This window comes from Heloderma suspectum, chromosome 3 (assembly GCF_057233095.1).
Source record: "Heloderma suspectum isolate Gila_16-S chromosome 3, 16-S_ref, whole genome shotgun sequence".
NCBI classification, from domain to species: Eukaryota; Metazoa; Chordata; class Lepidosauria; order Squamata; family Helodermatidae; genus Heloderma; species Heloderma suspectum.
The window spans coordinates 128,534,406-128,548,281 of NC_139460.1; the positions used below are offsets into that span (position 1 = coordinate 128,534,406).

The following is a 13,876-nucleotide window of genomic DNA, read 5'->3' on the forward strand; positions in this document are numbered from 1 at the left end:
GAGTTGCCAAGCAAGGAATAATGTGCAATTCACATATCTATCACCATATTTGACAATCATACCAGGATGTGTGCGTTCGCGTGCACATGTGTATATGCATACATGTACTGAAAAGCTTCCAGCATGTACACTTAAAGCAAAACAAAATCCAGACACAATTATGAACTATCATGTTATAAGCAGCCCTTTCATTTCCCACTGCATATGTCCTACTGAACATACGTCTTATTTCAAAGGGAGTCACATGCCTATAAATACACACTGGACATTTTCTTGGTTGTCCCTTCAAACATGACATACTGTGTGAGCTGAGCAAGCTGGCAGTCATTTTTGTGACCATCGCTACATTTTTCCAGCACCTGCAGTTATAGCTCACCCGATTCTCACCGATCTTTATCCACATGGTCAGGTGTCAGTATGAAGGATCGCATAAATCTAAGGGCCATGCTGAATCAGACCAAAGGTCCATCTAGTTCAGCATTTGGTTCACACAGTGGCTAACCAGTGGGAAGCCCACAAGCAGGATAAGAGGACAATGGCACTCTCCTGCTCATGTTCTTCAGCAACTGATATAAAGAGGTATACCTGTCTCTGATACTGGAGGTAATATGTTGCCATCATGACTAGCCACCACTGATAACTTAAGCTCTACTGATTTGTTTAATCCCTGTTTAAAGCCACTAGTGGCCATCATTACATCTTGGGGTAGCAAATTCCACAGTTTAACTCTGCTGTGTGAAGAAGTATTTCCTTTTATCTGTCTTGGCCCTACCACCACTCAAATTCATGGGATGACCCTGGGTTCTAGTATTATTGGAGAGGGAGAAAAACCTCTCCCTATGCACTTTCTCCATACCATATACCAGCCCTTTCAAATCCTCTTTTGGGGGTTGACTGATTTAAAGAATGGAAGAAATACAAGCAGCTTCTGGATCATTTACTAGTTATGAACTACTGAACACAATTAAGAATGAACAAAATGTTAGCGCCCTCTTATTGTCTAGAGAAAAACAGAAAACATGAATATACTATAATTCGTGTTTTGACATTAAAAGTAATTTGTTGCCTTAAGCTAATGAAGTGATCACAGTAACAGCACCTGGATACTCATTTTTACTTAATCACTTTAAACTATTTTAAGAAAATATGGGAGAAAGCTGAGAGAAATAAACAACTATGGGAGGATTTTATTCATTTGATAATGAACAGTATAGCCACAAAATTCTTATAAGATTAACAAGCCATTATAATGAACAAAACAACCCAATGACGACAACTGCCTCTTTACTATACCCTGAAACCAGACACAATAAACACTCAAATCCTTGGTTCTTGAATAAGCTTGTTGGAACAGGACTGTCATATATATACATGACACAAAGCATTTATGCAATGACCTTAATTTGCCCATAAGCTGCTTTAGGGCATGTCCAGACAAAATGCAGCTTCACTTCCTAGGCCCACTTACCACACAAGCTAAACTTACAGAAGACACACTTAATGGACTGGTTGCTGGCCAACCAGGTTGTTATGTACAATGGTGCACATAAACAAAAGCTGCCCCAGATTTAAAGCATGCCTTCATAGAACGTTTATCATGTACAAAATCCTAGTATTCAGTATATTTTGTATGGCTCATAAATTCCCTGCTTCATATCGAATGCAATATGTTCTTAATGCCAATGAGAAGGAAGCAATATTCCAAAGCCTACCATTTTGAGTAGATCAAGGCTACAAAAATGTCCCAGTGCTCCTAAAATATTTGTCCCAGAACTTGAGGTGTAAGGGCCTGGAGGGGGGAAAAAACAGAAAAATATTCTGATAACTAAGTTTTCCAGTGGAAAAATCGGGAATTTGGGGGAACACTAAAAAAAAGGCCTATGAAATATCTTCTTTCAGAATGAGTTGAATGTCTTTTGAATGAGGTTTTACCCCCTCAAAACGTGTGGAATGAACCTATTTATACAAGATAATCAACAGCATCAGATAATTCTTATGCATACAGAATGTCCTTCCCTAACGTGGTGTCCTCCAGATACGTTAGACTATAACTCAGCATGGCCAATGGCCATCCTGGCTGCGAGTTACAGCCAAACACATCTGCAGGGCAGATGTACAGTAGCAATCCACAACATCTGTAGACATATGACCACCCCAAGAAGGTGTTCTGCACCTAAGGGGTGCTGCCAAACTTCCTTAAAGGAAAATTCAGGCCTTTGTTTTATTGTGAACTGCTGCTTGACTTCTTCTGCTGACCTTTGATCCAATCCATTTTGCAGAAGCAAGTATCCTGTATTTGTTGTCCTTTTGCAAACCTATGCACACTTACCTGGGAGTAAGTCCTACTGAAGTCAATGGAACTTGCTTCCAAATAGTTATGTATAGCACTGTACTGTAAGGTGTTTATACTTTTGAAATTGTAAACCTATGCACATTTATTTAGGAGTAAGTTCCACTAAACCAGAGTAGGTCTTACTTCTCAGTAGACGTGCATAAGACTGCTCTGTACATTTCACATATAGTACAATTTTATATGCTAAGTTATGAATGATGCATAATATATTGATAAAGCAGTAAAAAATAGTTTATGTTTAATAAGAAATCTAAATATTGCATATACTGCAATTCCCCCATCCCACCCCATGGTGGGGGAAAAGAGGCAATAGTGGGAACATACTATTTGATCATTATCACTTGAAAGTTTCTCTCAGCCAAGTGTCTGTACAGGCTAGACCTAGGAGACAGAGGCTGAATAAGAAACTGAAATGCATCTGGTACCGATATGTTAAGCAAGGCTGAGGTGTCAGTGTTATTTAAGGCTATCAAGCATCTCATAAACAGGAGAAATAAAACAGTATTATTTTAATTACAACCCAGACACTATAAAAGAAATCTACTTCTAAAGATGGATCTTTATAATTTGATTCCACAAACTTCAATAAGGTCACAATATATGCTAGAATATATGCTAGAATAAAACTGTATCCTACCTCAAGATTGTCCTGCAATACCAGAGGTAACAACAGGGATTCTGGCTTACGGTGACTGTGCTTCTCCAGCTTCTAAGCATGTTATAGACCAATGCTCACAAACAATAAAAGGCTTAAGGTGCCACGGATCCAACCTGTTAACAAACTTTAAGAACCTATTCCAAAGGCTTACAATTTAGATTGCAGATTAGTTAACCAAAAGCCTGGAATAAGGAAGAAAGAGACACACACACAAAAGGGGGCATCAGAAAGAGAGAAAGGGTGATCCACTCACTTTTGGCTCCCCCCCCACTACCGACATACTCCTCCCAAAAAATTATCCATGAGGGAATGTGGCCCTCAGAATAAAGGTTGCCCACGTTGAAGAAAGGGGCGGATAGTTATCTGGACTGGTATGCCCAACGAAAGAAATCAAACTCCACAACTGTGGCTAAATCATACATGCTTGGGCAAATCAAGCAGACACATCTCTGAAAGTGTTTAACATGTCACACCAACACAGCTAAAATGGCAGGTTCTTACAATGGGTACAAATAGTCTAGCAACAACCAGAAAGTCTTGATGTCAATTAGACTTCAGCTAATTAACAAGGCAGTAATTTAGTGGTTTGAAAAGAAGAGACAGGTGATGAACAGGGAATGAGTAATGGGTGGTAATTGGAAAGACATGAAAACATGCAAAATAAGTAATTTTTGTTTCACATACTGCAGAAGGTAGTAGGGCAGAAGGTTGACTGGGGTCTACTGGTAGATCTCTGGGTGATTTGGGGTAGATCAGCAAGGGTTTGTGACTCCCAATGGTTTAACAGTAGTAATAAATTCCTGGGTTCAGAACAGTAGTACTGAAAACATTCATTCCTGCGCACTTGCACAGGACCAGAAAAAAGACATCTTGCCAACACATCTGGAACACTTTCTGATGTCCTTTCTTCAAGTTCCCTATGGGGGAAAAAATTAAAAATCCATCCTGAAGCTGAGAGGGGATGAGGGAGAATGGTGGTGGCGGTAGCAGTGAGATCACAAGGAGCAGCAGTGGTTTTCACCACTCTCGCCAGGCTCTCAACAACCAACAGAAAAATTGCCCTGCCAGGTTCGGACATCAGAATAAGCTACCCTAAGAACAAGCTACCCTAAGCAATCCTACTACAAGCCATGGGTTCTCAGGATGGCTTGTTTGAACAGAACTATGCATAATGGGAAAACCGCTTTGGATTTGGATGTTACACTAAGCCACTCTGTGGCAACCCACGATAACAACCCACGTGGCTTAGCATGACGGGTGAACCCAGTCACTGTATCAACTATGGGGGAGGAGGCGAAAGCACTGTGTGTGTGTTTTACTTTCTGAATTGCCTTGTTCTAATTCCAGCATCTACATTCTGGCAAAACGAACGTGCATTGTTTGACTGGACACAAAAGCTCAAATGCATGCAGTGGCAGCATTACTTTGATCAAGCTGATATTTAGTCACCAGACCCTGTCAGGTTCCATAAACAAAAGGCAATTCTTTATCAACATCAAGGAACTTCAAAGCCACTTTAACAGGACATCTAAAAGCCTGCTTGTGAATCCATTAGTTGCATTTTACCATTAACTACAGTGGACAATAGGCCAATTGTTCCTGTCTCAATTTAGTTACAAAATCATAGAGTTAATCTTACAATTTTAAGCATTTTACCATGCCAGCCTAAGTCAAGGTACACCTATCTTTAGGAGAGAATAGCAGTCACAAAAATGATATACCTGTTGTGAATGTCAAGATCAAGTTTGGATTTTTGCTCCAAGCCTTCCAAGCTACAACAAAACAATCATTTGCTTTAAAGCCAGTTCCAATATCTTGCACTTCCATAAGCATTTTGTAACTGTTACTACAAGGTTCTGGTGAGTTACTTTTGCCAGGAGCATGTGGTCCTGTTGATTCTCCTGGACCTCTCAGCAATATGCCACTGACCATGGGCTCTTTGTAAATTGCTTCTCTTGAGACACTGGGGGTGGGGAGAAAGGGTTGGTGGCCCCAACGCCATGAAGATAGCAGGTTTCAGAAAGTGGTACAGGATGAGTTCTAACCTACCCAAAGCATCTGAGCTACGGAGTGCCACCAGGTTCCATTCTCTCTGCCATACTGTTTCATGTCTACATGAAACCACTGGAAAATATCATCCAGAGGTTTGGAGTGTGGTTTCATCAGCACACTGGCTATCATTAGCTTTAACATTTATTCCTCTACGTTGCATTTTATGGGAGTCTCACGGCTGCCTGCCATTGCTACAAGTAGACATTCTAATATAAGGAGCAGTAGTCTGGAAATAGTCCATGAAGGAGTACACACTGGGAGGGAGAGGCTGTTATAGGAACTCTAGAATAGCTTCTCTCATATTTTCTCCATCCAGCCATCATTATAAGCTTTCAAAGGACAGTTTCACCCAGTAAAAAAAGGAGGTGGCAGAAAGAGGGAGACAAAAAGGAGTGGCAGAAAGAGAGACAAAAGGATTTTTTTTATCTTGCACTTCACAGGCATTTTGTAACTGTCATTGCAAGGATTTGGTTTTGCCTCCTCTTGACTATGCCCCAGATCTGGACTCATTTCAACCTGGCTTCCAGCCTGGCTGGCTCTGGTACAGAAATTGCCTTGGTGGTATAAATCACCAGTAAAAGGTGATTTATACCATTACTGCTCTCTCCAAGCCCTCTAACATGCACATCATAGGGAGTTCTCACAATCAAATTGGAAATTTCTTAAGGAAAAGGAATTGTGCTCCGTGCTTAAGCAGTCTTATTTTCTGAAACAGCTGCATGACAAACTGAGCAAGATCTAAGACTAGCTACAACCCTTGTCAGAAGTCAGAGAAAGGAATCAGTCACTTCAAGAAAACTGAGAGTTATGCGAAATGGTTTACAGAGACCATTAAGATCCTCTTCCAGACAATATAGATTGGGCAATAAAGACCATTTAAAATAGCAAATCATTAAAAACACACACACACACACACATTAACAGTTAATTCTTGAATTTGCAGCCTTCCCCAATTTGATGCCCTCCAGATGCTTTGGACTACAACTCCCATCATTCCTGACAATTGGCCATGCTAGCTGGGAGTGATGGAGGGCATCAGGCTGGAGAAGGCTTCTATCAAGATACAAAGAAGCAGAACCCAGGAATAAGTGAAGGCCTTGAGGGTAGGAATAGGGTCAATTTTCAGTGGCTTATATTACGTATTATAGGATAAACATGCAGGCAAAACCTCCTCAAGAGGAGGTTCTGCATCAACAGAAGGGCAGGTTTAGTCATGCTCAGGTGGTGTATCCAAGTGCTCCCTTGCATCCCTGGAAGGGTTAATAACAGCCCCCCTCACACACACACACACACACACACACAAGCATCCACCAATCTAGAAATGGCGCCAAAGGGACTATGCAGGTCTACACAAACCAGAAGCAGGTTGGTAGAGAGGTTTGAACCAAAAGCCTGCCCTCACTCTTTTGTTTGACCAACCAAATAACACTTAATATAAAACAGTCACCCTGACATGGTGGGTTGACCAGTCAAGTACTGAATCCTGAACAAAAATTCTGAAGTCCTCATCCAACAGCTGCACACCAATGACAAGCTCAGGTAGGGGATCATATACCCACTTCCCAGACTCTGTGTCCAGATTAATATCCCATCTGCCCTTTCCTGTCTTTGATGTGGGAACAAACTTACCCAAGTCCCATGCAAGGCTTTGGGACATATCTCATCTCTATCCACCAGCCAAATTCCAATTAGAACCGTTGTCTTAAAGAGTAAATTAGTTGTTCATCATCCATTTAACAAATAAATGAACAAAATGGCCTACAGTATTTCTTTTTAAAAAAGGAAGTCCACTTTATCCAAGACTAATCACTCTGCTTACAGATTGTTTCTCTCTTATCCTGGTTGCTAAAGGTAGATTAAGTAATTCTCACTGTTGATCAGAGCCAATTATACATTCTCAGTACCTACAAGTCTAGGTTTCCAACAATCAGTTGTTGAAAAACAGCTCACTACTCACCAGACGTATTCCCCTCTTCCCCTCCACACAGAAAAGCCAGCGTGGGATCCAGGGCTACGCACCGAAGACTCTAGCAGGAGCTTTAGCCAAAGCTGCTGCTATCCATGTCACACATCACTGTGATTCCAAATGATTAATGTAATTTCAAATGATTCATGGCTTTACAAGTGAAGTAGACAAGGCAATGTCTCAAGGTTAGCCCTATCTCACTTTAGGAGAGATTTAAAAAAAGATGCAGCTGCTGTGAATTGCAAGATCAAGTCCGGCTCAAAACAGCTTTTGAGCTCCAGTTATCAACAAATTGTGCCAGTAAAATCCAAACAACTCCAACATTTCAGCAATAACTTCCTCTTAGTATTATTTAAAAATTGTCTGCACAGATAAAATAGCATTCAAAATAAAGTATGTGTTTCTCGGAGTCGAATGTCCTTGCTTAGTAAGAATGGTATCTAGATGATTTGTTTATTATGTCAGTGTTAGTATTTTACCATATTCCAAATAGAAAACATTAGAACTCCTCTACTAATGGTAATGCTTCAAAGAAAGGGGGATGGAAAAATGCAGAGAGGCCATGGCCACTAAACACCTATGGTGCAATCCTAGGCATGTCTGGATAGAAATAACTCCTACAACTCCCAGCATTCTCCACCCAGAGATGCTGGGAGTTGTAGGACCTCTTTCTGCTTAAGCATGCGTAGGATTGCAAACTTAATCATTTTGCAAGACAGCATTAGGCAGATAGCCAGCACATCCACCTGCAGAAGTGGATCGATCTTCTCAGCCCTTAAAAGTGATTGCACTTTAGCAGTATCTGGCTGCAACAGTGTGTTGGGGAAAATCAGTAACAACCAAAAATATCATCTTTCAGAAGTGGAGGATATTAAAGATTATCTTATTTCTATATAAAGAATGTTAAAAAAAACCCCACCAACTCCATCTCTCAGGAACTGACCAGTCATTGAAACGGGCTCCATCCCACAATCACAGATACAGCAGACCCATAACTCATTTGTATATTGCAGAACCATAACAACAAAAAGTAATATAAAATAACCAAAGAGAGTTGCAAAAACCGAAACATACAAAATATGTTGCATAGGGCAACTAGCTAGGAACACACACAATGACCTGGTTCACATGACACGACATCCCACTGTGGCTTAATTTACCTGTGAGGCCTGTTGCATCGTGCTAGGCACCATTTTTTCCATGGCGCCCATGGGCACCCAACTTACCATGGGTTGTTGTGTCATGCGAAATCAGGCAGCAGGGTTTGTTTGAGGGTTAGACAGCCCTAAAATAATCCATGGCTTGTTTTAGGGGTATCTGAGGGTTGTCTAACCCTTAAACAACCCCTGCTGCCTGGCTTCACAACACATAAGCCATGGCAAGCTGGGCACTCAAGGGAACCATGCAAAAATGGCACCCATGGGTGCCTAGCACGACACAACAACCCCTGCAGGTAAATTAACCCACGGTGAGCTGTCAGTGGTGATGGGCACTGTAATCCAACATTTGGAGAGAAGCCCCTGCAAGCATGATCAATGGTCAGGAGTGCTGAGAGCCAGTGTAGTATAGTGGTGAGCGTGACGGACTAGGAGCCGGGAGATCCGGGTTCTAGTCCCCACTTGGCCATGGAAGCTCACTGGGGTGACTTTGGGCCAGTCACAGACTCTCAGCCCAACCTACCTCACAGGGTTGTTGTTGTGAGGATACAATGGAGAGGAGGAGGATAATGTAAGCCGCCTTGGGTTCCTTGCAAGAGGGAAAAAGGCAGGATATAAATGCAATAATAAATAAATAAATAAATAATAAAGTCCAAAACATCTATAGATCTGCTTGCTGCCCACCCCTGCTGTAGGGAATACAGTACCATTAATGTCTTAGGCACCTACTGGTTATTTTTTGTGAGACAGTTAGTGACATGTTTATATGTAACAGTTTGAGAAGCATTTGATTTAGTTTGTTTTTTAAATTACTCTTTGGAGGTTGTGCAGTTTCTAAAAGTATACCAACAGCATGGCTGTCTCCTGATTGTATGCAGACTATCATACCTTCAGTTAAAAGGCTGAAACGTAGCACATTTTCAGTAATCACACTCAAATGCCCTCTTTCATCAGCTATGACTCTATGGAAAGTAGGGCAAGAGTCGGTTACCTCTGGGATTTCTTGCCCTCCAAGGTTTCAACATCTTCAAGTAGAACTATTTGATTGCTGAGAGCTCTACAGAGTGTTTCAGAACACAAGCATACTTTGCTGGTTAGGACAAAAAATTCATGCCCTAGGGACTATCGTCACATTACCACCTCACATGACTACAAGAGCCCTAATAAGGAAACCCAGAGGGTATTGCATTGTGCAAGGAAGAGTGTGCCCTTAATAATCCCACTGTTTATCTTGACAGTAGCTCCTCCTTGTCACTGTTCAAGCTAACACATGCAAGGGGAGTGGAAAAATACTGTAAACCACCAAGTAACCTCTGTGGCAATTCTCAGCTCATTCTTTATCAATGCAACAAGACACAGCGAGCGGCTGGCTCAAACACAAAAATACTGCAGAAGTTGGAAAAGTCTGATATAGCCAAGGATGACAAAAATGTAGATATCATGGTCTCTACGATAGTAACCTGAAAAAGGTGGTGCAAACATAACATGTTTTGTTAACTAGTTTTGTTAAATAGGCAAAGGACATAATATGTACTCACTAAATTCTTTCCAAAAGCTACTAAATTGGAATTGCTAAATTGCTTTCCAAAAGCTACTTACTTTTAAAGTAAGTACTTACTTACTTTTCCAAAAGCTACTTACTTAATCCTATACTTACTTACTCCCAAGTAAGTAAGTATAGGATTGCAGCCTCAGTATGGGAAGTCAGGTGAACAACCAAAAGTGTTGACAATTTTGGGAAATGTATTGTCAACAGAATAACTTAACCACACAATACGAACTATAGGAAGGCGGGCAAAGCGCAAGAGACTTGCACGTGGATCTCCCAAATCCATCTCCCATAATCCTGAAGTGTATTGACCCTGACTCTACAAAACCCCAACACTGGTAAAATGTTGTCAAGCAAGGTGCATGTGCTAAGCTACTTTATAGTTGTCTAGATTACAGGGGTGGGCAGAAGGTAAATCTCCAGATGTTTATGATTTCAACTCCCAGAAGCCCCTGCCAGCATGGCTGATGGTCAGGAATGCTGGTAATTGAAGTAAAAAACATTTGGAGATCTACTTTCTGCCCACCCAGGTCTAGAATGTTCCACCAATATATCACATAGGTATAAAAACAAGAGCCCTCCACAAATGCAAACCCATCAGACTGAAGTTCTGTATTAGGAATCACCCATATAACAAAGTCCCCAAGGCAAGAAAACAGCATTCAAGATGTTGCCAGGTCCGTTCAACTGGCAATGACCTCCCTTGCACTCTTGTATCATACAGATTGTAAACAAAGGGTTGCAGCATATATACCTGATAATTAACACAAGGAATGGGACACTGTCTGTACTGCGTTGAGGTGGTGACACACTGCTCACTGCCCCAAACAAGATACTCTTTGGGTAGGTTTAAGGCAGGGGTGGCCCTCCAGATACTTTGGCCTACAGCTCCCATCAGCCCTAGCTAGCATAGCCAATGGTGAGGGATGATAAGGGATGTAGGCCAAACCCTTCTCAACCCCAATTGAGCACATACCCTACCGTGCACATTGCCAAGAGAGAATTTGATAACCCGTTGCCAAGCACAACATGTAATTCACTACCACTGAGGCCAAATTGTTTGCTATGGTTTAAAACATCAGGATCTATTCTGACGATGTGTGTGTATACCATCAGTCATGGAAAAGCCCACAATGAGTCTCCTTTGCACTGTTTCCAGCACGTTTTTGAAAATACCAGAAATTGGTACTTTCTAGCAGGCCTCAGCCAAATCCTGCTTGGCGTGGCGAATGGCCATTACAGCTCAGGTCAATTCGGACAAACTATTTACTACAGTGTAATTCAGATGACAACAAAACAAAACCAGGACACAGGGAGACTGGTCATGTGAACAGACCATCACTTTAGAGAATCAGCAGGAAGATCCCAATTATACTAGTTCTTTTCTTTGAACAAACGAAAGAAAAAAGGTACCACCGAGCACATTTAGTTATAAATACTAGATGTAAACACATGACACACCTTTTGTCTGATAAACGGCATGGAGAAGTTCTCTCACTCGCACCCAAAACAAAACCTGGACTACTGAATCTCAAGGCATATTATGGTGACATCGTTCAAATCCGCCGTCAAGGCCTAACCTGGTGGCACATTTAGAGCGCAATCCTATGGTAGTTTAGCCTGCAAAAAAGTCCCACAACTCCCAGCATTCCCCAGCCAGTCATCCTGGCTGGGAAATGCTAGGAACTGTAGGGCTTTTTTCTGACTAGACATGCACAGGATTGTGCCCTTAGGGGTTGGATATTTTTCGATTCTTCTGTAGTCTTACCGGGAAAAACCATCAAGGGATGGCGTAGAGATGGCTCCCTCCCGCACTTTTTCTTTTCTTTTTAAGGCCTCGTTTGTGGTGGAGTTTGCGAACTTCACGAGAAATTAATCAACCCTGTCCTGACACCGCCCCCCCCCCCAACCCCTTTGCAAGCTCCCGGAATTGCTCTGCCACATCTTCGACCCGGCCTCCACCCGTCTCTTCGGACGTCGTTGCCCGTCCTCCCTCCCTCCCTCCCCGCGTCTGGCGCAACACCCCCGATGCTGCATTTGCAGAAAAACAAAACGGGGAGTCCAGAAAGGAGAGCGTGCATCACCCCACTCTTCTGAGGGGGGGAGGAGGACGCTCCGGTTTTCCAAACAGCACGAAGGACGTGAATGAATGAGGCCCCCCGCCCCGCCCCGCCCTTACAGGCGACATAGGCGACCAGGGCGAGCCCCATGAGCAGCTTCATCCTCCTCCTCCTGTTGATGGCGGACAGCACGCGCTGCAGCGTCCCCTTCTTCAGCATCCCCAGCGGGGGCACGGGAGGAGCAGCCGGGAGGGGAGCCGGGCGCGACCACCGCGGAGCATCTGCTGCAGACCCGGGACCCCAGGGACGCCACCGACCTCGCCCGCCTCCGCAGCCCGCCGCGCCACTAACGGCAGCAGCAGGAGCCGCGGCCGAGCCAGTTCCTGGCCGCGACGCCGCGCAGGCGCGCACGCGACGCTCCCCCGGGTTCGGCCGGCAACGCGAGCTGAGGCGGAGGCGGCGGCGGCGGAAGGAGAGCGGCTGACGCGAAGGTGGCGGGGGGGGGGGTGAGGTCACGCGCGCCCACTGCGCCTGCGCCGCAGCGGCGCGCCGGAGCGTGTGGGGGCGAGGGAGTCGTCGAGGAGCCCGCGATCGCTGGAGGAGCCCGCGTGGGCAGCCGGAGGGGCAGATCCTTTTGCGCCCGCCGCCCCCGCACGCTCAGCGACGGCCGCGGTGTTGCGTCGCAGAGATCCAAAGCCAAATACCCGCGCGAGGAGGCCGCAGATATTCAAAGCAACATGACGAGCTGGCATCATCCCTGCTGAGAAGAGCTTTGCATCCCGCTCCGTTTTGCAAACGGCCTCACCCAATGGGTTGCGCCTGAATGGGGACATTCTGTCCCGGTGCAAACAGCAGAGTCTTGTGGCGGGAAGTACTGGCCGTGACAATCACGGTATTGGCGTGAAATGAAATGCAGAAACTCTGCGCTTTCTCAATTTCTTGCCGACCTCACTGTTTTATTTGTTTATTTATTTCATTTCTGTACCGCCCAATAGCCGACGCGCTGTTTACAATTCTTCACTATCATATGTACTGTATATAAACCTGAAACTCTCCTTCATACTCCATGCATTTGATGAAGTGAGCGATAGTCCATGAAGACATATGCCAGAATAAATGTGTTAGTCTTTAAGGTACCACAGGACCTGTACTTGTTTTTGCTGCAGTAGACTAACACGGCTACCTTCTGGAAATGTACATCCCTGCCTTGAAAAAATGGAATTTTACTGAATTACGGTCACAGACCAGCCACTGAAAATACAAAATATGAAATCAAGCTGACAAATGCAAACTGCAAGTGCAGAATATACATAAGATGACAGGTTCAATCAGAACTAACTTTGATTACAGTATCCGCCGGCATCAGCTAGTACTAAAGTGGACCTTGAAAATATGGAACCACTTGTCTTAAATACCACACACACACCTAGCAAGCCCAATACCTACCAATAACTCAAAAGATGAGCAGGCCAGTTCTATCCACGTTTACTCTGAATATTCTGAATGCAGTTTGAAAATACAGATTGTTAGTTATTTCTGCTACCTTCAAGGCAAAGACTGTTGACCAAAGTCTGAGGGTGCTTCCAGATGAGCCTTTTATGGTACAATTGCCCTGCCCCTTGCAGATAATTTTCTGGGGGATCTAGATAAATCTGTTAAGAAAGAAAAGACAGAATAGATGCATAATGCCTTTTGAATGTTAGTGCTAGGAGGGGTAAATAGGAAAGGCCCTGGGGAGGGGGTGTGAAGGAAAGGCTGCAGCAGGAAAGAAGGGGCTGGGGTCCACAGGGATCTAACAGGCGCACTTGGGGGTTTCAGAAGGCGCCAGGGTGTCTGTGGGCACTGTGTTGCCAACCCCTGTACTTGTTGTTCAGTCGTGTCCGACTCTTCGTGACCCCATGGACCATAGCACGCCAGGCCTTCCTAACCCCTGTTCTAGAAGTTGGTAAATATCTTATTTCACTAAACTTTCATCATTAACTATTGAAGAGGGGATATTCTTTGTTCATATCTGGTGTTGTGTGGTCCCACTTCCCTCGGCAGTGAGAAATTCAAAAGGCTGCTTTTCCTTTGGATGAGAG

The 13,876-nt window shown here is 43.8% G+C and overlaps 1 protein-coding gene across 1 annotated transcript in view; it reads right to left on the reverse strand.

Annotated features, from left to right (window-relative positions):
* Window positions 1-12,194, reverse strand: part of UXS1 (UDP-glucuronate decarboxylase 1) — a 53,544-nt gene extending 41,350 nt beyond the window's left edge. The window contains exon 1 of the mRNA XM_084844488.1: window positions 11,915-12,194. Within this exon, the coding sequence (XP_084700614.1) occupies window positions 11,915-12,014 (100 nt within the window). The 5' untranslated portion in view covers window positions 12,015-12,194. The remainder of the gene's footprint in view (window positions 1-11,914) is intronic.
* Between the last annotated feature and the right edge of the window lie 1,682 nt (window positions 12,195-13,876).